The sequence below is a fragment of the Anastrepha ludens genome, chromosome 6 (assembly GCF_028408465.1).
Source record: "Anastrepha ludens isolate Willacy chromosome 6, idAnaLude1.1, whole genome shotgun sequence".
NCBI classification, from domain to species: Eukaryota; Metazoa; Arthropoda; class Insecta; order Diptera; family Tephritidae; genus Anastrepha; species Anastrepha ludens.
The window spans coordinates 94,162,432-94,186,070 of NC_071502.1; the positions used below are offsets into that span (position 1 = coordinate 94,162,432).

General features: G+C 35.1%; 1 protein-coding gene across 3 annotated transcripts in view; it reads left to right on the forward strand.

The window, feature by feature from the left end:
• The window catches only part of LOC128865922 (putative fatty acyl-CoA reductase CG8303), a 79,965-nt gene extending 57,928 nt beyond the window's left edge, over window positions 1-22,037 (forward strand). For all 3 annotated transcript variants that reach the window (XM_054106333.1, XM_054106334.1, XM_054106336.1), the window contains 5 exons: window positions 6,969-7,376; window positions 15,980-16,484; window positions 19,193-19,634; window positions 19,837-20,094; window positions 20,176-22,037. In XM_054106333.1, coding sequence (XP_053962308.1) covers window positions 7,101-7,376; window positions 15,980-16,484; window positions 19,193-19,634; window positions 19,837-20,094; window positions 20,176-20,308 — 1,614 coding nt within the window. In that variant the 5' untranslated portion in view covers window positions 6,969-7,100 and the 3' untranslated portion in view covers window positions 20,309-22,037. The remainder of the gene's footprint in view (window positions 1-6,968; window positions 7,377-15,979; window positions 16,485-19,192; window positions 19,635-19,836; window positions 20,095-20,175) is intronic.
• The last annotated feature ends 1,602 nt before the right edge of the window (window positions 22,038-23,639 follow it).

The following is a 23,639-nucleotide window of genomic DNA, read 5'->3' on the forward strand; positions in this document are numbered from 1 at the left end:
GGTTGTCCTGTGGGACACACTCAGGCTCATAGCCCATTGTGATGCCGCGTGGGGAGCTTGTCCCTATCTCTCCTAAAACCAGTATGTGTTTTTCAAAAATTTTAGAATATCTCTGATTTCTATGGTACTGAGGTCTTCTAGCTCATTAAAAAATTGTCTACCCAGAATAGTAAACCTGCGTCTGGATAGAGCAGGGCAGTGGCACAGTAGGTGCGAGATTGTCTCTTCCTCGTCCTCATCTAGACAGCTTCTACAGAAGTCATGTGTTTGCACACCCATCCTTTGGGCGTGTCTGCCTATTAGGCAGTGCCCCGTTATGACTGAGATCAATGTGCTAAGACTGTGTTTATTTTGGCTTAGCAGAGATTCTGTGCGTTTAGCATTTAGAGTGGGCCAAAGTTGAGGGGCGATTTTGCAGGTTGCTTCATTTCGCCATCTTTCGTTTGCTTTCTTTACAATTTCTTCAAGGATGTGTAGCTTACATGTTTGTAAGGGTATCCCTATGTCATTGTCTATGTGTTCGTCAGACAATTTAGTGCCGAGTCTTGCTAGTTCATCGGCTCTACAGTTACCCTCAATGTCGCGATGGCCAGGAACCCATGTTACCTTTAGGTGAAATGACTCAGCCATCTCGTTAAGAGATGTGCGGCATTTCATGGCTACCTTGGAGGTTGTCGACTGTTTTGTGAGGGATTTTATCGCCGCTTGGCTATCAGTGAAAATGTAGATATCATTTCCGGATATCGCATCACACTGTATCAGTGTCGCGGCTTTTATTATTGCCATCAGTTCAGCCTGAAAGACACTACTGTAGTCGGGGAGCCGAAAACTGAAGGAGATCCCCAGATGTTCAGAATATACACCTCCGCCCACCCTGCCCTCGAGCTTTGAGCCATCTGTGTAAACATGGATGGACTCGCCCGAAAGTATTGCTTAGATCTACTTCAAATTTCGTGCGTATACTTTTGAATATATGTACATTACAAAAATGCAATAAAAAATCGATTTTTTTGAAAGTCATAACTGCGTATAACCCCTTAACAAAGCGCGCCAGTCGTTTCTTCTCGTGCTAAACGGCGCCAATTGGACACACCAAGTGAAGCCAAGTCCTTCTCTACCTAATCTTTCCAACGCAAAGGAGCCCTTCCTCTTCCTCTACTACCACCAGCTGGTACCGCATCAAATACTTTCAGAGCCGGAGCGTTTTTATCCATTCGGACGACATGACCCAACCAGCGTAACCGCTGGATCTTTATTAGGTACGCTATGTCCATGTCGTCGAAAAGCTCATACAGCTCATCGTTCCATCGTCTGCGATATTCGCCGTTGCCAACGTGCAAAGGTCCAAAAATCTTACGCAGAATCGTTCACTCAGACAGTCCAAGGGACGCTTCATTGGATGTTGTCATCGTCCATTCTTCTGCGCCATACGTTAGGACGGGCATGATGAGAGTCTTGTAGAGTGTTAGTTTTATTCGTCGAGAGAGGACTTTACTGCTGAGATGCCTACTTAGTCCAAAGTACCACTTGTTGGCAAGAGAGATTCTGCATTGGATTTCAAGGCTGACATTATTATCGGTGTTAATGCTGGTTCCTTAGTATACGAAATCTTTTACAACCTCGAAATCATAACTGTCAACAGTGGCGTGGGTGCCGATAGCCGAGTGTGCGGACTGTTTATTTGATGACAAGAGGTACTTCGTTTTGTCCTCGTTCACCACCAGACCCATTCGGTTTGCTTTCTTATCAAATTTGGAGAAGGCAGAACTAACAGCGCGGTTGTTAAGGCCGAGGATGTCAATATCATCGGCATACGCCAGCAATTGTACGCTCTTATAAAATATTGTGCCTGAGCGATTAAGTTCTGCGGCTCGTACGATCCTCTCCAACATAAAGTTAAAGAAGTCACACGACAGCGAGTCACCTTGTTTGAAACCTCGTTTGGTAACAAACGGCTCGGGGAGGTCCTTCCCAATTCTGACGGCGCTACTGGTGTTGAGCAACGTCATCTTGCATAGCCGTATTAGTTTTGCGGGATACTAAATTCAGACATCGCGGCATACTCCTTTTCGTACTGTCGAATGCAGCTTTGAAGTCGAAGATTTTAGTATTTTTTTGGGACCTTTAAACTTAAAAAAAGTTTGAGAAAGAGGTTATTCATCTCTGAACGTCCGCCATTTTGTCAAATTTTATTTTTTGATAGATTAAACCATTTGAATATTAAATCGTGCTTGTTTAAGTTTTTGTTAAGGAACATCGGTAAGATGAAATTTTTTTTCGTTTTTCTTAAATTTTTTTTTTGGGCTAAAAACACTGCTACAATTCTAAAAGCTTTAGAAAGTACAGATTTTTAGATTAAAAATGTGTTGATAAGATCTAAATGCGATCTAAAATTAGTGCACATAAAACCTGCCGGCAAAAGGGCAACTTTGGAGGTAAAATTTACTTATAAATATGTATGTATGTATACTATTTCCTGCCAGATAAAAAGGTAAAATAATTATAAAAAAATTATAATTATATAAATTATAATTAAAATAATTTTATTCTTAATCCCTCCAAGACCTGTAGAAAATATTAATAAATTGTGCCGCGATTCCTATCAGCTGATCTCGGAACTTTTAATACTTAAAAACATGTAGAACCCGAAATGCCTAAGTCCCGAAATCGCGTAAACCAGCGATTCATATCAGCTGATCTTGAGATTTTGAATATTTAAAAAAATTTGGATTCCTCCTACAAGCACTTGAAAATATTAATAAATTGTCCCGCGATTCCTATCAGCTGACCTCGAAATTTTAAATACTTAAAAAAATGTGGATCCCGAAATCCCGAAGTCGCATAAACCCCACTAACTTTTCTAATACATACCTAGATAAAGCGGAACATAAAAAATAAAAGTCTTCTCTTATAGTAGAATCATTATTTAAACTTCAGTTAATTCTTAATTCTACCTGTTTTGCTTTATGTTTCTTGATGTAAAATTTGCATTAGAAGAAAATCTATTTTGCCACACATTTTAACAAATTTTATGCACAGGATATGGACTCAAGTCGCTTAGTTATTTCAAAGCGTTCAGGATAGGGTTGCCACTTTACCTCGATTGCAATAGAATTCGCCCCATTTTTGTTTGGCAGTCTTCCCACTCGTCTCCGTCGCCACTTGGGTTGACTTAGATCTGCTAAGGTTTTTTTTTGCATGCAAATGCATTCGCAAATTATTTTTTAATATCAGCAGTCCTTTGAAAATTTAAAGCGAACTCGCTCACAGAACCTTTGGGCCAAAAGAAAAACATACGTTTTAGTGATAAAATTAAAGAATATAAACTGCATTATCTCAATTCACAAGAACTAATATCCAGTTTTTTTGAAATTAAACTTCTTAGGCGTCGATGGGCGAGCAGAATGAAGAGTAAAATTTCAAGGCCATGCAACGCTTTGGGCATTTTTGTTCCGCGAGAGAGAAAAAAGGTATAACATTGAGGAAAAGGAGAGAGAGCTATACCTTATATATAACTTAGATACACTTTAGGGTATTTTTCCTGAGTTTTTGCTTGTGGTTGCTAATTTCTAGTGAGAAATAACACTGCCTACTTTTCGGCCCTTGTTTGTTGGTGCAAACTTGTAGGAAAAATATTTTTGGTGCCATCTTTTTGGTGTTATATTTCCTTGGTGCCTACTGTTTGGGGCGTTTTTTGGTCCCAATTTTTTTGGGTTCTTTTTTTTTTTGGTGTTTTCTTTTCGGCGCTTATTTCCGTTTCCTGGCTAGTGCTTGTGCGTACTATAAAGTGCTATCCATTCCGGTATTGGTATTGCCTTGGGGTAATTTGTGCCGTTGCTGGGGTCCTGGAATCGCTGCGATTGTGCGGTTAATAAACGCTCGGAGTAGTTGTTGCCACGGTTAGTGTGCGGCGTTTGCCTACACCGGTCGACCTCTCCGTTTTTTGTAAATTTTGTCTATTTGTATTCTCTGAAAATGTTGGGAATTTATTTAGATATATATTCTTTCTCTCTCTCGCTCTCTTTCTTTCTTGGGTCTCTCCCTCTTTCTTTGACTGCCTTGAAAGTTTCACTTCTGTTATGTGTACTCCGCTACACGCACTTTTTTTAATGTTGAGTTCACTCAGCATTTCCTATGAGAATTTATTGCTCTTCCAAATTTATGCGCTGATTACGAGGAAATAGTTAGTCTAGACACGGTCGCATGCATGGATTTTACAGAATTTCCTGAATGGTTTAAAGTTTTATAGGGATAATTGAAAAAGTCCACCACAATGGATATCTATGACAGCTAAGCGACTCTAGCCTAAATTGGACTAAAAGATGATAGGTTAAGATTTTTATGATCTATCGAATTTTCACAGGATATAGCATTCGCTACATAGGAAATAGAAAATGCATAATCGACCAGATCTACTATATTTCAGATTAATGGATTTACTATGCCTAGAGCCACACTGATGAGACTCAATCTATTGTTAGTGACTTATGACAGCCTTTCGCACAATACTTACAAAGAGAATTCAACGGAAAACAGCTGTGTCTGCCATCTCTGAGCAACTAGGCCAGCAGACTATCCACCAAAGGGCCTTGTTGTTATTAAGATGTTTCATTATTGAACGCATCTCATCATGGTCGAGTAGCCAGAAGCTAACTGCGTCACTAAATATTCAATGCAAGTTATAAATCACTTTGTTTTTCACACTAGCAAAAAGCAAACTCAGCTCTGAAACCCCACCCTCCACCATTCTCGTATGGCCGCTTGCTATTCATTCTAAGGAAACAAATTTACGCTAACCGAAGTCAAAGTCAAAGTCAAAGCGAATTCTTAATACAAACCTTGCCAATGTACCGGCTAACGGATACAATGAAAAGGTGTTATTAAAATTATTAAAACAAAAAAAAAAACGAAATGAATATTGCAAAAGAACAACAAGAACAATTTAGAGAAAAAAAACACTTAACTAAAAAGAATAACCTCCACACAATCAACACCTCATTCAAAGAGGAGGAAGAAGCAGAAAAATAAAATGATTTGCTCTCGCGCTACTAATTTGAACGCAAGCAAGCACTCATCAAGGCCAGGGTTGGGTGCAAACGCATGCGCACAAGGCCAGCTAGCGACAAGTTGCCGCGTCAAGCCAAAGACCTATGACTGTCGCTTTGACTATGACTGTGACTATGACTGCTGCTATCGCCAGTGCTAAGGCTTTCGTCGACACCGGCAATGTTCAAGTGCAAATGTTGCGCATGGTTTTTCCACAATTTTTGATTTTGTTTTGGCCGACGGCTTTGTGCAGTCGCCGTTTTCGTTACAGCAATATTGATGTAAAAAAAAATTAAAAATTCAATTTATGTACATATGTATATATTTTCTCGCATTTCAAGAGCAAAAAACCGAAATAAGTTACAAAACTTCGCTGTACATGAGTCATATTCCAGGTTCGCTAGAAGAATGTCGGAACCGAAAAAATTCAAAATCTCAGCTTTGAAGAACTCCATTTACTATTACTATACATATTTTCTTCTTATAAGAGAGCGTTTTTCTGGTCACGAAAAATCCCGATATCAGCTCACATTATATCGGGACCCTGAAAAATTTTTAATATCGAGTTGAAAGTACTAACAACTTGTTTACTATTGCTATACATACTTTCTTCTAAAATGAGAGTGTTTATCTAGTCCCGAAAAAAACCGAAAACAACTTTTATGATATCAGGATCCCGAAAAAAATTGAGTATCGAATTGGAAGTGTGAAAAACTGTTTTTTTACTACTATTTTCTTCTAATAAGAAATTGTTATTCTGTTCACGAAAACTCCCGAAATCAGCTTGTATTAAAATTGGGATCCCGAAAAAATTAAATATCAAATTTAAAGTAGTAAAAACTTATTTACTATTACTATACATATTTTCTTCTAATAAGAGAGCGTTTTTCTGGTCACGAAAAATCCCGATATCAGCTTACATTATATCGGGATCCTGAACAATTTTTAATATCGAGTTGAAAGTACTAACAACTTGTTTACTATTGCTATACATACTTTCTTCTAAAAAGAGAGTGTTTTTCTAGTCACGAAAAAATCCCGAAACCAACTTTTATTATATCGAGATCCCGAAAATTGTTGAATATCGAAGTGAAAGTGGTAAAAACTAGTTTATTATAAAAATTTATTAATATACAACAAAACGTTTGAATTTCCAAGAAATTCGTTTTAATTAACTTAAAGAATATTGTAAATGGATTTCATATGAAAACTGCAGATTTGCACAAATCAAATCGTTTAGTCGAACTGAATTAATTTTTTTTATTGTTAAATTTTTTATATACATTTTTACAATCAACCCAAAAATGCTAATGAATCGGCTTTTGCTTTTTATGGCTAACATTTACTCAAATATGAATTTACCCAATTTTGCCTGTTAAAAAGTAATTTAAGAACCACGAAACCGATTGCATAGCTAAAGTCTAGAAAATGGTACTAAAAAGTAAAAAAGTTAGGTTCTAAGGTGAATCCCGTGACACACCCCGGAATCCCGGAATTCCTTTGAAAATACCCCGAAATCCCGAGATAAAAATTCTTCTGGTTGGTTGGTTGAAGTGGTAATTCATCCAGAATCCAACTAGCGGTTTTGCAACATTTTGTTGTCACATCCTGGTTACCAACTTGTTTAATAGTTATTGTATATAAGACTTGACTATATCCAGTCTGTGCGGCTTAAGAATGACATTTCTGCTTCATATATAAATATACAGATAAAAAAAACCAGGTAACCAGGCTCATTTCCGCGTATTTAAGAAAAAAACTTTCTTTCAGCAAACAAGCGATGTTACAAAAGTTCCATATCAAATATTATTTTTATTTGAATAATTCCTATATATTAACGATTATCGCAGTTTTTTTTTTTTTTTGTAATAAAAAAAACACAATTTTATAATTTATTTTTTTCCTCTTACTTCTCTTTTCAGTACCTGCGTACAGAAATCCTACTGAACGTCCACTCAGTTCATCAAGTCGACTTCGCTCAATCGCTAAGTTGTTTACGTCCCGCCACTTCGAAAGCAGTCACATTGGCGCCGCCAACTAATCTCAATTACGCGATGGCTGTCATCAGCGAGCATGGCAGCAGCACTGAGGAGTTGTCGCACAAGGAACAAAATGAGAAAAACCTGAAGAATCTGAAGAATACCTCCACTGTGCCAGAGTTCTTTGCGCATAAAAATGTTTTCATCACTGGCGGCACTGGCTTTTTGGGTACTGTGCTGATTGCGGAACTCTTGGACACACATCCCGACATTGGCACCATCTACGTACTAGTCAGAGGCAAGCGCAAGTTCGATCCCAATGAACGTATCAGTCGTTTGCTGCAGAAGCCGGTAAGTGAGAAAAATAAAAAATGGTTTATTAATGACAAAAAACAGTACTCAAGCTGAAAAGACGCATAAAAAGCGTTCTACTGTCTCATCCTCCTTAAAGATGGTGGGTTTGTATCAAGAAAAATTATCTGCCAGCAATACCACAAGTGGCCTGCAGTTCCATCTATTCAGAAAGAGCTGACAAGTAGCTAGACCTTCTAATATTGCGGATACCTCGCGCTAAGCCTGAGAGGTGCAAGTTTCTAATCGATGTATTTCTGTAATTACTATGTGAAAGGGATATTGTAAATGCTTGTCGGTCAAGTAAGATTCAATCAAAGTCCATTATGGCTAAATAGTCAGATTTCCCATTCACAGGTACTCACAGAGTAAAGTAGTTCCGCATTTTCGAACAGCGATCGATTACGATTCGTTGCTCCATCTGCGAGTCATTGCGCTGATTGTCGCTTTCCACTCTTTCGTAGTACCGAAGACCCCGGATAACGTAACGTAATTTGTGCTAGGGTGGAAAATTCCAAGGCTGCCCTAGTGAATTAGTTCATGGAAATCCTGGTAAATCTCTTCTAGTTTCCTGGTAAGACTTTTCTTGTTCCACAAAAATCAAATTATCGAGCTTCAAAGTTCATCTCATACTTAAGTGATTGAAGAACTTTTTGCTTGAAATGAAAATGAAAAGTTATAGAGAGCCAAGTCAGGTGTAAACCGTCGAATACAGTACCTTTTGCTTTCTTCGAAAACCCCTTTTTTTTTGCTTGTTCTTCGCTCGGTTTTTGGTCTTCAGCATACCTTACGACTATGAGAAATGTTGAAGCGTCTCCATAGACAGTATCTCAGCTGATATCTTTGTCACTATAGTCAGGGCAAAGGGGTAATAAATGCAGTACACTGACTGGGACCTTGCAAAATGGGCATAGGGTTGATTACCTCCCTTGTAGTGGATGTACATTTGAGATTATACAATATCTAATTCATAGCCGAGTGTGTGACGTAGTGTAGTTAGATGAGAGAGATGATACCTTTCTTGTATATGGCAGGATATTTGTTGGCAAAAAGGAAATCAATAAAACAATTACACAAAAATGTTGAACTTTACTGTTTTAAGAAAATTTTCTAGATAATTAAAAATAAATTAAATAAATAAAATAAAATAGCTTTTATTGCGCAAATGTTTTATTTACTTGTGAAGTCCACATTTTTTTTAAATAAAAAAAGCAACAATTTACAGCCAAAGAAAAACAAGAACCAGACCAGGCAATTCTGATGTAGAATCGGTTGCTGAGACCAAAAATCCTCATAATTTTGTTCGGTCATGTAGTTTTCGAGATATCGCCAAATAACGGTTAACTAAACATGTTAGATTTAAAAAATTAGTAAAAAAATTCGAAAAAAATAATCGAAAAAAAAATTCGAAAAAAAATTGAAAAATAATAATTACGAAAAACAAAATAATTTTGAAAAAAAGATTTTGACAAAAGTTCCGAAAAAAAATTTTGTTTGCTTATTATTTAAAAATATGAAAGAAAATTTTTGAAAAACAATTTTGAGAAAAGAAATAGAAAAAAACAATTTTTGGAAAAAAACCAAAAAAATTTGTTTCGAAAATTTTTTGAAATAATAAGCAAACAAATTTTTTTTTTGAAACTTTTTCCAAATTTTTTTCCAACATTTGTTTCGAAAATATTCCAAAATTTTTTTAAATTATAGCAAACAAAATTTTTTTTCGAAACTTTTTTTTTTAATTTTGTTTTTTCCTAAATTTGTTTCGAAAATTTCCAAAAGGGAAATTTTACAATGCTTGTATTAAAATTTTGGAAAAAAATCGAAAAAAAAAGTTTTTTGAAAAAAAAGGAAACATTTTTTTCCAAAATTTGTTTCGAAAATTTTCTTGAATTTTTTTAAATAATAAACACACAAATTTTTTTTCGAAACTTTTTTAAAATTTTTTTCCCCAATTTTTTTTTTACAAAATTTGTTTCGAAAATTTTCTTGATTTTTGTTAAGCAAACAAATTTTTTTCGAAACTTTTTTTCAAAATCTTTTTTCAGAAATTATTTTTTTCCTCAATTTTTTTTTTTATTTTTCCGAAAAAAATTTTTTTTTTTTGCATTTTATTATGCTATGAACAATAATTCTTACAATCTTTCTACAAAAATAAGATTACACACTTTAATTGCTATATTAGCATTGAAAAACTAATTCAATATAAATTGGAAATTTTTATTTTTTGGTAAAACAAAAATAAACTATTTTTTTTACTTTTTAAATTTGTTGGAAAGATTTCATTTTAACATTTTAAAGTTGCAGTTTAAACGAAAGATTGCAAATTTAATTATCTCTAATTTTCTATGTCACACGTTTCTGAACGACCAAGGGATTTTCCAGATCTTAAACACTTTTTTCATCTATCTTTTTTTAATCCAAAATCGTTATTTGCCTATAGTGACCGATTTAACATAAAAATTAGATGATATGCTTCCCGATAAAAAAGAAAAAAAATTGGGTATGTGAATTATCAGTGAATTATACTAGAAATGTTCTTTTAAAAGAAATTTGGTCACAGCTTTTTTTGATTGATATTTATCAAACAACATAGTTTATATTTTTCTTTAAAAAAATATGGATTTCGCACGGGAGTATTTTAGGTGGATCCAACAGCTTTCTTGCTTTAAATCACTTTGGATCCAAATATAATAAATATTTTCAACTTTCCTCACCTGTGGGTTATACTGGCAACTGAAGATTTTAAATAAAAGACTTCAGCAACTAACCGGGAATAGAAAGTAAAATAAAAGAAAATTTAATTGCACCAAATTAACTAAAACTCACAAATTTTTAAATTGGCAATATATATATTAGCAGCTGCAGCCTACATATATAATTATCCCCAGTTCACATTCACATTTTCACTCAAGCATCACAAGCACCACAAACCAAGGCAAGTGCGACAATCTCTCGAATGTATAACCAAAACCACAACACACCAGCACCCAGCCGTAACCGCCCACAGTTGATACTGAAGCCAGTGAGTGACATTCAGTGAACTGCGACAACTGGCAAAAAGGGCGGATGTGGGCAAATGCGCTGAAAATTATATTAGAAATTTACAAAGAAATGAGGCACGGAAGTAAAGAGAAAATTAAAGAAAATGAAATTATTAAAGTTGGTTTGATATTTTTATTTTATTTACATTTTTTTCCTCTTGTTTATCTTTGCTACTTTTTAATTTTTTACTCTTTTTTTTTTTTGTTATTTTTTCCTATTCACTTTTCCACTTCTCTTTTCATTTGGTGACACCACCCACACGCACTCAAGTCACTGACCGTTGTCCGCTGGTGCGCTTCAATGCGAAGCATGCGCGACACGCCACCCATGCTCTGAAATTATTATATACAGCAGCAGTTAGTGGCTATAAAAATGTACATTTGTATTAAAATAATTGCACATTTAATGACATACGAAGTGCGATTTAAGTTGTTAATTAATGCGTCTACAAGACTCTTAAATGCGGTGCTGTTGTTATTATTATTGTTAGTTATTACGGTTACCTTTTTGTTGGCCTACGCAAAACAATTGCAATAAATTTATATGTAATTGCGTAATCAAGTCAAAATTTTTTAGTTTACAAGTCATTAAAAAAGTTCACAAGAAGGAAGTTGTTGCCGCCTGTTGAATGGGCTGAGTCGGTAGAAATGTGAGAAACTTCAAAAAATGTGAAGTATGTATATGAAAAAGAGCAGCTAAAATGGAATTGCTACTTAATAGCAAAAACAAAATGTAAGTAATTCACTTTAATTTGTGTGCTGTAGATACCTGAGCTCCGACTCGTAAAGCTTGTGAATTTTTTTTATTACTTCGTATGCCAGCTTCTCATATCAGATTAAATGGATTTGGGTGAGCAACAAACGAATATGGAATAATGAGAGTGAAATGAGATGTCATTTGAATGTTAAATTTATGAAAGTTATCGTCGCCGTAGCTGAATGCGTTGGTGCATGATTACCATTCGGAAGTGCGTAGTTTCAAATCTTCGTGCATAAAACAGCAAAACGATAGAAAGATTTTTTCTAATAGCGGTCGCCCCTCGGCAGACAATGGCAAACCTCCGAAGGGTGGTTAAATTTCAAGGGTCAAAGTTGAATGTGAACCACACCTAAACGTCGACACCGTTGGACTTCTTTCTTTGGGGTTATTTGAAAAAAAAGGTGTACGTCGATGAGCCAGCAACAATTCAAGAGCTAAAGGATGAGATAATTCGGCACATTAACGGCATAGAACCTCAATTATGCCTCAGCGTCATCGAAAATGTGCACCATCGGATGGAGGTGTGCCGCCGAGACCGCGGCGGCCATTTGGCCGATATTTTGCTCCATACGTAATTGAGCCATACCAATATTATCAAAATAAAGAGAAACTACAATAATTAAAAAAAAAATGTATTTTATTCAAAATCAACACCGGCCCTTGAAACTTATTCACCCTTTATTTCTGCTATGAAAATGTCCTCATAAAAAACCATCTGCCGTTCAGAGTCGGCTTGAAACTTTAGGTCTCTCCATTTGTGGAAAAACATCAAGACGCACACCATAAATAGGAGGAGGAGCTCGGCCAAATACCTAACAGAAGGTACGCGCCAATGTTTTTTTTTTCAACTTTATAACTCGAACTTCGTTGGAGAGAAAAATCAGCTGTATTTTAAAAAATATAAAGAATTGCCCTGCGTGATATTTAAAACTTTGATAATTTGAATTAATCTAAACATTTAGGGACTCATCTTTTCACTATTGAAATTTTATATTCTTTTATTTATCAACTAACTGTTGCGAATTTCAGGCACCTCTCACCACACAGATTTTCTTGAAGCTTTGCGATAAGTTTTCAATTGTTCTTTTCTCTTGTGGCGCTTATGGATGTCTGTGGTCTCCTCTCTTTCAAACTTATTCCTGACAAACGTAATGTGGAGTCCTGTAGGTGGATCTTTCTGAAACGTCTTTGCCCTTGAACTTCAATCTCACACTTTGCACTGGCAGCACTTTAAAATAAATTTACGTTTTTCAAAATCGGCAGTATTAAAGTATAAAAGAGAGTATATTTTTTTTGGCGTGAGAGCAGCGTGAAGCTAGCACCAAATTTTTGTGATGTCCTTTCTGATGGGTATAGTCAAATGAGATTCAAGCATCTCATAACCCTCCCTAAAAACAATCGGAGAATGCTCACTGGCCTTCTCATAGTTCATTGCACATTGCGCAGCCACTTGCACGGACTCCGAATATGGTTCACTTCCAGGAACTCGAACACGGCTTCCTCTCGAATATGATGCCATGACGTAAAGAAGGAGTAGACATATCAACCGGTGAAAGATTGATTTTGAGAGCGGGGTTTGTAAAACAACTTATCGAAGTACAACGTCCCCCCTTTCCAATAAATCATACATTTTGTTTGGACTCTGTATTCACACACAATTAAAACTTGTAAGCATTAATGATTATTTTTAAACTAGATTTGAAAATTAAATGGAGCCACTCTTTTTTATTTTGCTTCACTTTGTTTGAGCATCTCTAAAGAGCTGATTTGCGGCTTTACTCTACTCGAAAGTAATTTATGCACGAGATAAGATCTCTACGGATGCAGAAGAAACATAAAGGCGGACAATGGCTAAGTGTTTATAAGTTAAATTTACCTGTGTTGAATATGAATGGGTAGGAAGCAATTTCGTACAATTCAGCTACGCTGTCAAACTAATTGGCCGAATCTGACAATAGTAAATAATTCTAAAATATATGTATAAGTATAGAATTCCTTTAACTCCTATTGGAGAATAGTGCGTCAACTACGCCACCTCGCCAGCGGGTACGGTTTGGAGCAATATATCCGAGTTCTATCCACTTATGACCAAGACAGTTCATTTTAGCTTCTGTTGAGCGTCTCCAGGTGGTAAATGGTCTATCCACTCCTCGGCTGACTTGTTGGAAGGGGTTCCAACACAGGACCTGCCTTGCAATATTGTCATCACTTTTTCTAAGCGTAGTTCCTATTCACTGCTATGATTCTAAGAGCCTTGGCTGTTTTTTAAAACCCTACTTTTAGACTTTCTTATGCCCTATATTAGAAGCACAAAACCAACAATTTCAAAAGTTATAGTCAAATCGAAACACAATGACATACACGACAGCGTGAAAAGCTTTCTGATTTTTCGTTATTTTGCTGGATAATTTTTTTTCTGAATAAAATTTTTCAAATGCCAATCGTTTGATATCGATATTCTAATATTTAATGGAAATTTTATATAATATATTAAATATGCATATAAAAATATTTTTATAATTAAAATTAGGTGGCAACGCTATTTTTGTTTTTTATTAAAGCTTTTCCAAAACACTTTCAAAGTTTGATATCCATATCCTAATTTTTCATTCAGATCTGTAGTTAAGGTATATTTTCCCGATAAAACTTAGGTGGCAACGCAACATAAAAATACTTTTATATTAATTTTTAAACATTTTTCGTGTCGCGTTCACTTAAAATTTAATTAAACTATGACATACTAATATTTTTGTAATAAAAATTAGGTGGTAACGTTATTGCTGTTTTTCAATAAAACTTTCTCAAACACTTTCAAAGTTTGATATCCATATCCTAATATTTCACTGAGATCTGTATTTTATTTTTATTTTATCAATGAAAATTAGGTGGCAACGCCACACACAAATACTTTTATATTATTGTTCACTTAGAATTTAATTAAACTATGCCATACTCTTATTTTTGAAATAAAAATAGGTGGCCACGCTATAAGAAATTGCGTTTGGACTGCAGTTACCTAAATATCATTTTTGATATACAGGGTGGGCCATATAGTGTTTGCTTTTTGAACCACTATTTTTTTGAGAATGGCAACACAAATGACATGTCAAATGTGTTCATAATTTACTTAAAGGTTTGACATTTACAAAATGGGACGCTATACGCTTGAACAAAATTGGGAAATATTGAAAACCTATTTCCAAAGTGGTGAGTCTTCTTCTTCTTCCGCGGTTACAGTAAATGGCGAGTGTTACCGTGACATGCTCAACGAGTTTTTGTTTCCAAAAATTGAAGAGGATGACATGGACGACATTTTGTTTCAACAGCACGCACAGTGCGGCCGATTCCCAAAAAGCTGGCCAAAAGTCGAAAAAAAAAGTTTCTAGATAGAGTTTTTTTTGTCTTTGGGTTGGCTACAGTAATGCCTTGAGTAGTGAAAACCGTTCATAGCAACGTCCTGAACCCTAAGTATCCTCTGTATTTTCAGTCGCAACGTGGCCTTCGTTTGAGCATCGTATTACTGTCGATGAATAGTGAAAGTTGTACACATTTGAAAGATTTTGTAATGGAGTAAATTGAACAAAACCAAATGGAATCATCTTCGGAAGGTTAGTAAAATACGAGAAATTTTTAGTACATATCAATACCTCGACACAAAATTTTTAGCTGCAGCAATACGTAGATACATTTTTTGCAATTTTTTTTATAAAATTTGAGTTTTCAAACTGTATAGTAATACAACGCCTTCATATGCTGCTTTGAAACCTATTAAAGGTTACTCAAAAAAGTAATGGTTACTGAATCAAACAAGATTCAGCTGCTACCACTTGCTACCTTGCGACCCCGAAAACATATAAATTTACATGCATCTTGATTATGTTCTAGAATATACGCTATTTCACGTGAGGGGGTGGCCAATAGGGGTGGAAGGGGGTGGATTTTCAAAATTTTAAGATCAAATTCGTAATCAGCGACCCCGACAACCCCCGAGTAAGAAATTTTGAATCAATTACTTAATTTTTTGAGTTTTGGCCAGCTTTTCGGGAATCGGCCGCACTGTGGGACGGTGCAACTTGTCACACTGCCAAAGTTACACTCGAACTTTTGGCTACCGTTTTTGAATTCTGATATCAATTGGCCGCCTCGCAGCTGTGATTTAAGCCCGTTGGACTATTTTATGTGGGGAGCCGTTAAGGACAAATGCTATGCGAACCATCCAGAGACGATTGATGCTTTAAAACACGAAATCGAAGTTGCCATTCATGAAATTTAAAAATTGGGTTGATCGAATGGCCTACTGTAAAGCCAGTCGTGGCAGTCATTTGAAGGATATTATTTTTCATTCATAAATGACAATGTTCAATCTTCAAAATAAAAAAAAAAGTTTGAAAAAATATTTATTATTTTTTTTATAGCCGATTCAAAAAGCAAATTTGACATGGCCCACCCTATACATGCTGTAGATTTTTTTCTGTTTTTGTTTTTTTTTAATTATTCTTTAAATTCATAACCAAGTGGCAGAACTGTGCTGTCCAATAAAGAAAATTATATATATTTACATGTATTTTTAAGTGATGCTTTTTCGAAGGGAGGGAGAGATTTAAAGTTTTGTTGAGAGTAAATAAATCTCCGCCAGCAATAATGTGTCAAATGAAGTAAAATGAGTGTTAAAAAAATATATTAAATAATCACGACAATTTTTTTCAGATTTTGATTGTAATTCTTCATTATTCCTTTTCTTCCCCAATTCTTTATGTCCAATCACAATTTTCACAATCTACCACCGTTTTATCTTCCCACAGATCTTCCAGAAATGTAATGAGAAAACACTCGCTAAAGTTGTGCCAGTCGTCGGCGAGTTAAGCGAAGTGAATTTCGGTTTCAGCGAAATAATTCTTAACGAACTCATCGACAAGGTGAATGTGATCTATCATAGCGCAGCCACAATTAAATTCAGCTCTCCGTTACGTACGGCTATCAAAACCAATGTGACCGGCACAATGCGCACCATTGAATTGGCAAAGAAATTGAAGAATCTACACGCCTACATTTACCTCTCCACTGCCTTTTGTAACAGCAATAATCGCGGCCTAATCGTCGAAGAGGTCTACAAGTCGCAATTCGATCCATATGAAATGATGAAAATGGCTGAAGATGATGCTTATTGGGAAGATTTCACAGATGAGAAATGCAAAGAGATTATAAACGATCACCCCAACACATACACCTTCACAAAGAACCTATCGGAGAATTTGCTAATGGCGGAGATGTCTGGCTTGCCGGCGGCCATTGTGCGGCCATCGATAGGTGAGTTGAGGGAGAGATGAGATATGAAAGATGCAAGATGAGAGTGTGTAATTGTGCCAAATGCCAAAATTGATTAAGCTTTGATAAATCGGCATTAACTGGTAGGTAGATGGGAAAGCAGGTACAATTTGCGAAAACAGAAAAAATAATACGTCAATTTTTGCACTTAACAACTAATTTTTTTACGCGATTTATTTCGTAAATTTCTTCAAATTGCAAAATTTTTAACTTTTTTTTTATCTTAACTATATAACAAAAAGAAATAACTATAAAAACAGAATCTCCACTGCTAGGTTCATCAATCATACACACCACCATCATCGATATTCCGGTTGGCGATGGCGAATAATTTAACATTTAATTTACATATTAGGGAATTCAAATAAAAAGTTGGACAAATATTAATAAAGTTAGCAAAAATATATACTTAAAAAGTTACATACAAATACATAGAAAACATAAATATGTGAAAAAGTATATTGTTGTTGTTCTACGAATTTTGAATAGGAGATATCTCTTTTTAACAATAACATTTCACAAGCAAGGGTCGTTGCTCTGCATAAATATGTATTGTAGCAAATTGTTGTAAGTAAATTAGAAAAAAATTAACTGCGCTCTTCCTATATCTTATATTTTAAGCATCTTCTTCTTCTTTATTCAATGAGCGAGCTGCGCTAAATATTTTTTTCAAGTAGTAGTAGAAGTAGCCTCATATAGTGAAGTTCTTATTCACAGAGGCTTATCAGCATTCCTTATTTTGCTACCACCTCCAACAGTTAACACAAAACTTGAGTGCTTGAAAGGGCTAGTTCAAAGAGTCCGATAGATTTCTGACTTCACTCTTAGTCACACTTGAACATTTTTGCCCAAATTAAATTTAATGACTAACACTTTGAACTCCTTTTTCCATCATCCATCATCCTTTTAAGTGTACTAAGCAGTTACTAATTTGCTCGCAAGCTTCCATGGTTGAGAAAAGGCAGAGATGGTAGTCTCTGGCGTAGTATCGCTACTCTACTCTCCGTGAGAGTGACTGAATCAGCTCTTAAGTTAACGTAATTCTAGATTTTTGACTACCTTTTTAACAAACATTTTTTTGTTCTCTTTTAAATTTTCCGTTATCATACTTTTTTATATTAACATAACCTAACTTTTTATTTTTGTTTACAAATCTCCTCTATTTTGGCAGTATCTTTGTTGTTCTACAGCACAGTTACGCTCATTTTTCCACTTCAATCAGCATAATTTTTAATTCTAACTTTCTTGTCTAATTTCGTACGATGCCAAACTTTGTCTGGTCTAAAATTACTGGAGTGTTTAATCGATCAAAGGAATATTTGATCATATTTTGGAGGGCAATTTTTTTTTTTACTTTTTTTTTTTATAAGTTTACTTTTCTATTAAAAAAAACAAATATTTTGAATAATGAAAATCTATATTTTGAACTTTACGCGCTCCATTGCTTGTATGTCTACTGCGGCTGTCTAGTTCACAAGTGATTGACCACTGATGATAAGCTAATGTAATCGGAGATACAAAGCTTTGACGCGTTGCAAAGTTGATGTGAATTAAGTTAAGTCTGCACCCACTGAGTTTTTTACCATGGAACTTTTTTTTATCGCGAATAAGAAAAAATAAATTAATTCATTTGTGGCATTTAGATATGTCCATAATCTCCTTTTCAAACTGAATGCTCAACTACAAACAAAGAACATGGACCGTTCAACGGCTCTCAGCGAATTAGACGGAATCGAATCATGATTGGCTGACGCCACTTGGCATGTGACGGCGGTTTATTTATGAAAGAAGTGAGCTTGTTTGAGTCCATAATCTCCTTTTCAAACTGAATACTCAACTACTAACAAAGAACATAGACCGTTAAACGGGTCTCAGCGAATTTGAAGGCATCGAATCATGATTTGCTGACGCCACCTGGCATGTGACGCCGATTTATTTACGAAAAAAGTGAGCTTGTGTTGGTGGTATAAGAAAAAATGAATGCAGCCTCTACTAATACTACTTCGTAGCCGTCTGATTGGACGAGAGTAGGAATACGGGCAGAATTCTGCTGCCGAATCGCCGATAACATGTTAGCCGAAGTTGCTCCCACAATTTTGCCTCGGATGTTTTGTTGTTATATGGAGTTTATTTAGTGTTTTTTTAAGATGTTGCATCTCTCTAAGTTCATTCATATGTTATTGTTTTAAATTACATATCTGTATGCTGGTTTTTTAGTTGATTTTGGAAAAAGTTTAAGTTAAGATAAAGAAAACTCATTTCTGTGAAAGATTCATGCAAAGCTTAACACCCATAATAAATTTTAACTATTCAAAACCACATAAAACCGAAAGAAACATATACCACAATAGAAAAATATATTTCTTTTTTAGTTTTTTAAAGAAACCCCTTAATTATCTCGTAATAAGAAATACATACATACTTAAACACATATGGGAGTTAGACTACTTTCACAATTATAGGTGCATTTGTATCTAAAACTATTCGACTGGGTTGAAATATTTAGCTCAAATTCTTTGAGTATTAAATTCTTATTGCATTTGCCTCGATTTTCTCATGTGTGAGAATTATTAGACTGCAATATAATACGTTTTTCATAAGAAAATTGTGTGTTATTGTTATATGATACTTAATTTATCTATTTATAAATTAAATTTATTTATTTATAAATTATTTTCTCATTCCAACAGTTTACGGCACTTGGGAGCACCCACTAAAGGGTTGGGTCGGCAATGCTAATTCTGGTCATCTTGGTTACCTGGCCGGTTTCGTCAAAGGCATCTTTCGCACCATGAGCGGTAGTGCTGCCGCCATCATCGATATTATACCATGCGATTTTGTTATTAACTCTTCGCTAGTCATGGGCTGGTATGTGGGCACACGCAAAGTCGAGCAGCCCGTAGTGATACACTGCACGTCGGGCGAAGTTAATCCGCTGAGACTTCGTGAATTCTGCGTCATTATGAATTCGAGCGTAAAACGGCATCCACCGAATTATTTCGTCTGGAAGCCGAGCACAAAATTGCGCAACGGATGGCGTTATAATCTCTTCTTTTATCTCTTTCACATACTACCCGCGCTCGCGTACAGCATACCGGAAAAATTATTCGGCATCGGTATGCCACAGCATACGTAAGTGGGAAAATGGGATAGGATATTAAGATCAAATTAATTTGTAGCTTTTTGTACGCTTTACTTTTCTTATTTTTTATTATTTTTTTTTTTTTATTTTTTTATTCATTTTTACGCTTTACTTTCTTATATTTTATTAATTTTTTATTTTTCTTTTTTATTCATTTTTAAATTTTTTCGTTTTTCTTCTTTCTTTCTCTAGTGCCTACGAGTACATGCGGGTCTTCCACAAAGGCACCAAAGCGTTCGACTACTTTTTGGATAAAGATTTTCGCTATTCCTTCAAAAACGCCTTGTGCATAATATCACAAATGCATGAAAGCGATAAAAAACGTTATAACTTCGATTCTAGTCTGTGTGATTGGTCTGAATTCATAGATCGGTGTTTAATCGGTTTGCGTTGTTTCTACTTTAAGGAGGCGGTAGAGACCACAGAATGGCATCGCATCTATTGGAACTTGTTAGTATACAGTATGCGCTATTGTTGTTCTTCTTTTTTGTACTAAAATATTTGCTTCGTTTTCTCTTTGTGGCTTTACAGTTTCAATTTTATTCACTACGCTGGCTTTGTGGTGCTCTTCCTCTGTATCTTTGGCGTTTGCGCACTTCTCTTCGGCCTAACCATCGGACTCGCACTGGCGCTGGCCATTTGGGGCTTTCTGGTGTGGTTATAAGCGAAAGCAGTGCGAATTTCTAAATGAAAAAAAATTGTATTTTACAACAGTTACTTTAGCCACAAAAATCACCTCACTACATTGCTATGCTACAACAATACAAAAAAAAAACTATCATTTTAGTTTCTGATTTGATTTTTTTTACGATTATTTTTCATCAATCACGACGCTTTTAGTACTTTTTTTTTCTATATATATTTTAATTTTCTATAATTATTAAAAATAGCAATGAGTAAAAGTTATTGTTAGACGCAAGGGAAATAAAATATTATGCCTATACGCATAAGCATACATACAAATATACAAATAAAACCATTTTAAACGAAAGTATGTAGGATGATATAAAAAAAGACAATATTAATTTAATCTACTTTTGCCTAGTAAGTACTACAGAAGTTTGTAAAACGATATACTATAAGCCAACAACAAAGAATATTTTTTGTTGTATGTAAACCAAATTATATATTGTTCCGAAAATACGTTTTAAAATATTCTATAAAAGGGGAAACAAATATTTTTCAAATAACAAATGTCAAGCAAAAAAAACACAAAATCGACAAAACTCTAACATTATATTATATATGTATATATATATGTATGTATATTTGACTATTGTTTCTAGCGCGCGCTCCAAGCAGTTTAGTCAATGTTAGCATACAATTTTTAAGTTCCGAACAAAATTAAAGGAAAATTCAATTTATAATTACTTAGCATAAGTTTATAAAAATTCGTATATTGTGCAATTTATCTATTTAGTAATAAATACCTTGTTATGGACAGATGAAAAAAAAAACAAACGCGTTGTTGCTTTATAATACTGTGGGGCAATAGACGTAAAAACGCTATAAGGCATTTGCTTCCTACGGAACTGCAAAAAATGCAAAGGTTGGTTGAGAAGTAGATTTGAAAAGTACAGTGACTCACAGCTTATTTGATGCAGGTCATACTTTTTAAGAAAAAAGAAAATGACTCGATGTTTATTAAATTTAATAAAAATGTATCATCAGAGCATATCAGAGGTGCACCCTGTAATACGATGCGAAAGGAAATTATATTAAAAAAGTGAGTGTAGCGTAGTACAATAACAGAAGTGAAAATTTCAAGGCAGACAAAGAAAGAGGCAGAGACCCAAGAGAGAACGAGAGAGAGAATATATATCTAAATAAATTCACAACATTTGCAGAGAATACAAATAGACAAAATTTACAAGAAACGGAAAAGGGTCGACCGACGTAGGTAAACGCCGAACACAAGCCGTGGCAGCAACGCGCACTACTCCGAACGTTTATCACCCGCACAAACGCAGCGATTCCAGGACCGCAGCAACGGCACAAATTACCGCAAGGCAATACCAATAAATCCGACGCCGGAATGAATAGCACTTTATAGTACGCACAAGCACTAGCCCGAAAAGTAAGCACAAAAAAAAAACGCCAAAAAAATTGGAACCAAAAAACGCCCCAAACAGTAGGCACCAAGAAAATATAACACCAAAAAGTAGGCACCAAAAATATATTGGCTCCGACTCCATGCACTACCCCCTCACTTAGTTTGAGAGAAATATTACGAATTTTCCAATGAAATTCACAGGAGATGTTCATTTCGTGCTTATTTTGCTAAAACTAGCACCAACACTATTCAGTTAATAATAGTTTTTAAGTTATTTGTTGATAAAATTTGTCTTTTACCTTCACCAAATTTTGATAGAATAAGTGCACTTATCACATTTATTTTAATAAATATTGAAACTATATTAACATACACTCACGTTTTTAACTCTTTTTATTTATTTATACCACAAATTAACAATTTATATTGCATTTTTAAGTTGCTAACTCCAAATATGCCAGCTAAATTTACAATTACTGAAAAGCATGGCTGAATGGAGTGCTGCCAGAAGCAAAAAATAAAAAAAATAATAGAATGCGATTGAAAACGAAGCAACATAGGAACATAATTTCCACACACTCTTTTCTGTTAGAATAATGAGGGAATGGGGGTTTACAACCTCTAAGGTGTATATATTGAGTTCATAAATACAATAAATACAATATCGATATGATTTTCGAAATACAGTTCCGCTTCACGTAAAACTCCTATGTTCAGCGGAGACGGTGTTTGACTATTAAGGGTGATTGTTTTGCAGTGCGGCCGAAGGCCGCCTACGCAGAAGAAAGTTTTACGCAAAAATACTGTGGACAGCATAGACGGTCTAGTATCCGCCTATTTTATTTATTTATTTTTTTAAGCGCCGTCGAAGGCCGCCTACGCAGAAAGGAGTTTTACACAAAAACATTAAAATTTCTCCCGTCCTACTCGAATTTCTCCTATCGTACCTACTGGAAATGCATCCCTGCATCTTCGAAAAACGGTAATTTTTACTTTCATTTTGTTTTGCATTTTCGTGTTTTCCATTTACCGTTGCCATTTAAAACGCGTTGAAAGTTTTCGATTCAGTGATTTAGATTATATTTAATAATACAAAATGAGTCAAATGGAAGCAGGTAATTTATTTCTTATAAAACATATATATATTGAATTATATTAATATACTTTTTAGACGATAATATACCTTCCACAAGCAGTGGAAGGACTTTGCAAGACGCAGCAATTTCTAAAAGCAATGCTCTCACTGCTGCTGAAATAAAGCAGCGCTGGAATTTTGCAAAAGTGATAAGGAGATTGGGGACAACAGAGCAGTGCGTCCAATTTGCCGAGGATAACGCCCTCATTCTGCGGTCGAAATTATGTAAAAAGCATAAGACACAGATGTCACTGCATATGAGGGGCAACAGCTCACTGGGCATTTTTCGGTGCAGAAAAGCGTCATGCCGAGCTAATTCTGGGGTGTCTAGAGCGAGCGGGACTTGGTTTGAAAAGGCCAAGATTTCGCTCCCCCATATTTTTCACATCATGTATGGGTATGCATATCACTGGTCGAATGCCATGACTAGAGAAGAAAATTTCGTCGAGGGCTCCTGCTTGTCTAACGAAACAATAACTGACTGGTACAGTTATTGCCGTGAGGCAGTGGTAACATATCAGGTTGACAAGCAGGAGTCCAAAGGAAAAATAGGAGGACCGGGCAAAATCGTGCAAATAGATGAGAGCAAATTCGGCAAAAGAAAATATAATAAAGGTAAATTTTGGGTTGGGTACAATATGATTTTGGTTCAAAATTCTGTATTTAAAATTATGTATTCAATATTCTGTATTCAAAAATCTGTAATGCAAAATTCTGTAATGTTAAAATTCTGTATTGCGGAACACTGTAATTTAAAATTTTGTAAATCAAAATTATGTATTGTCAAAATTCTGCATTGCAAAATTC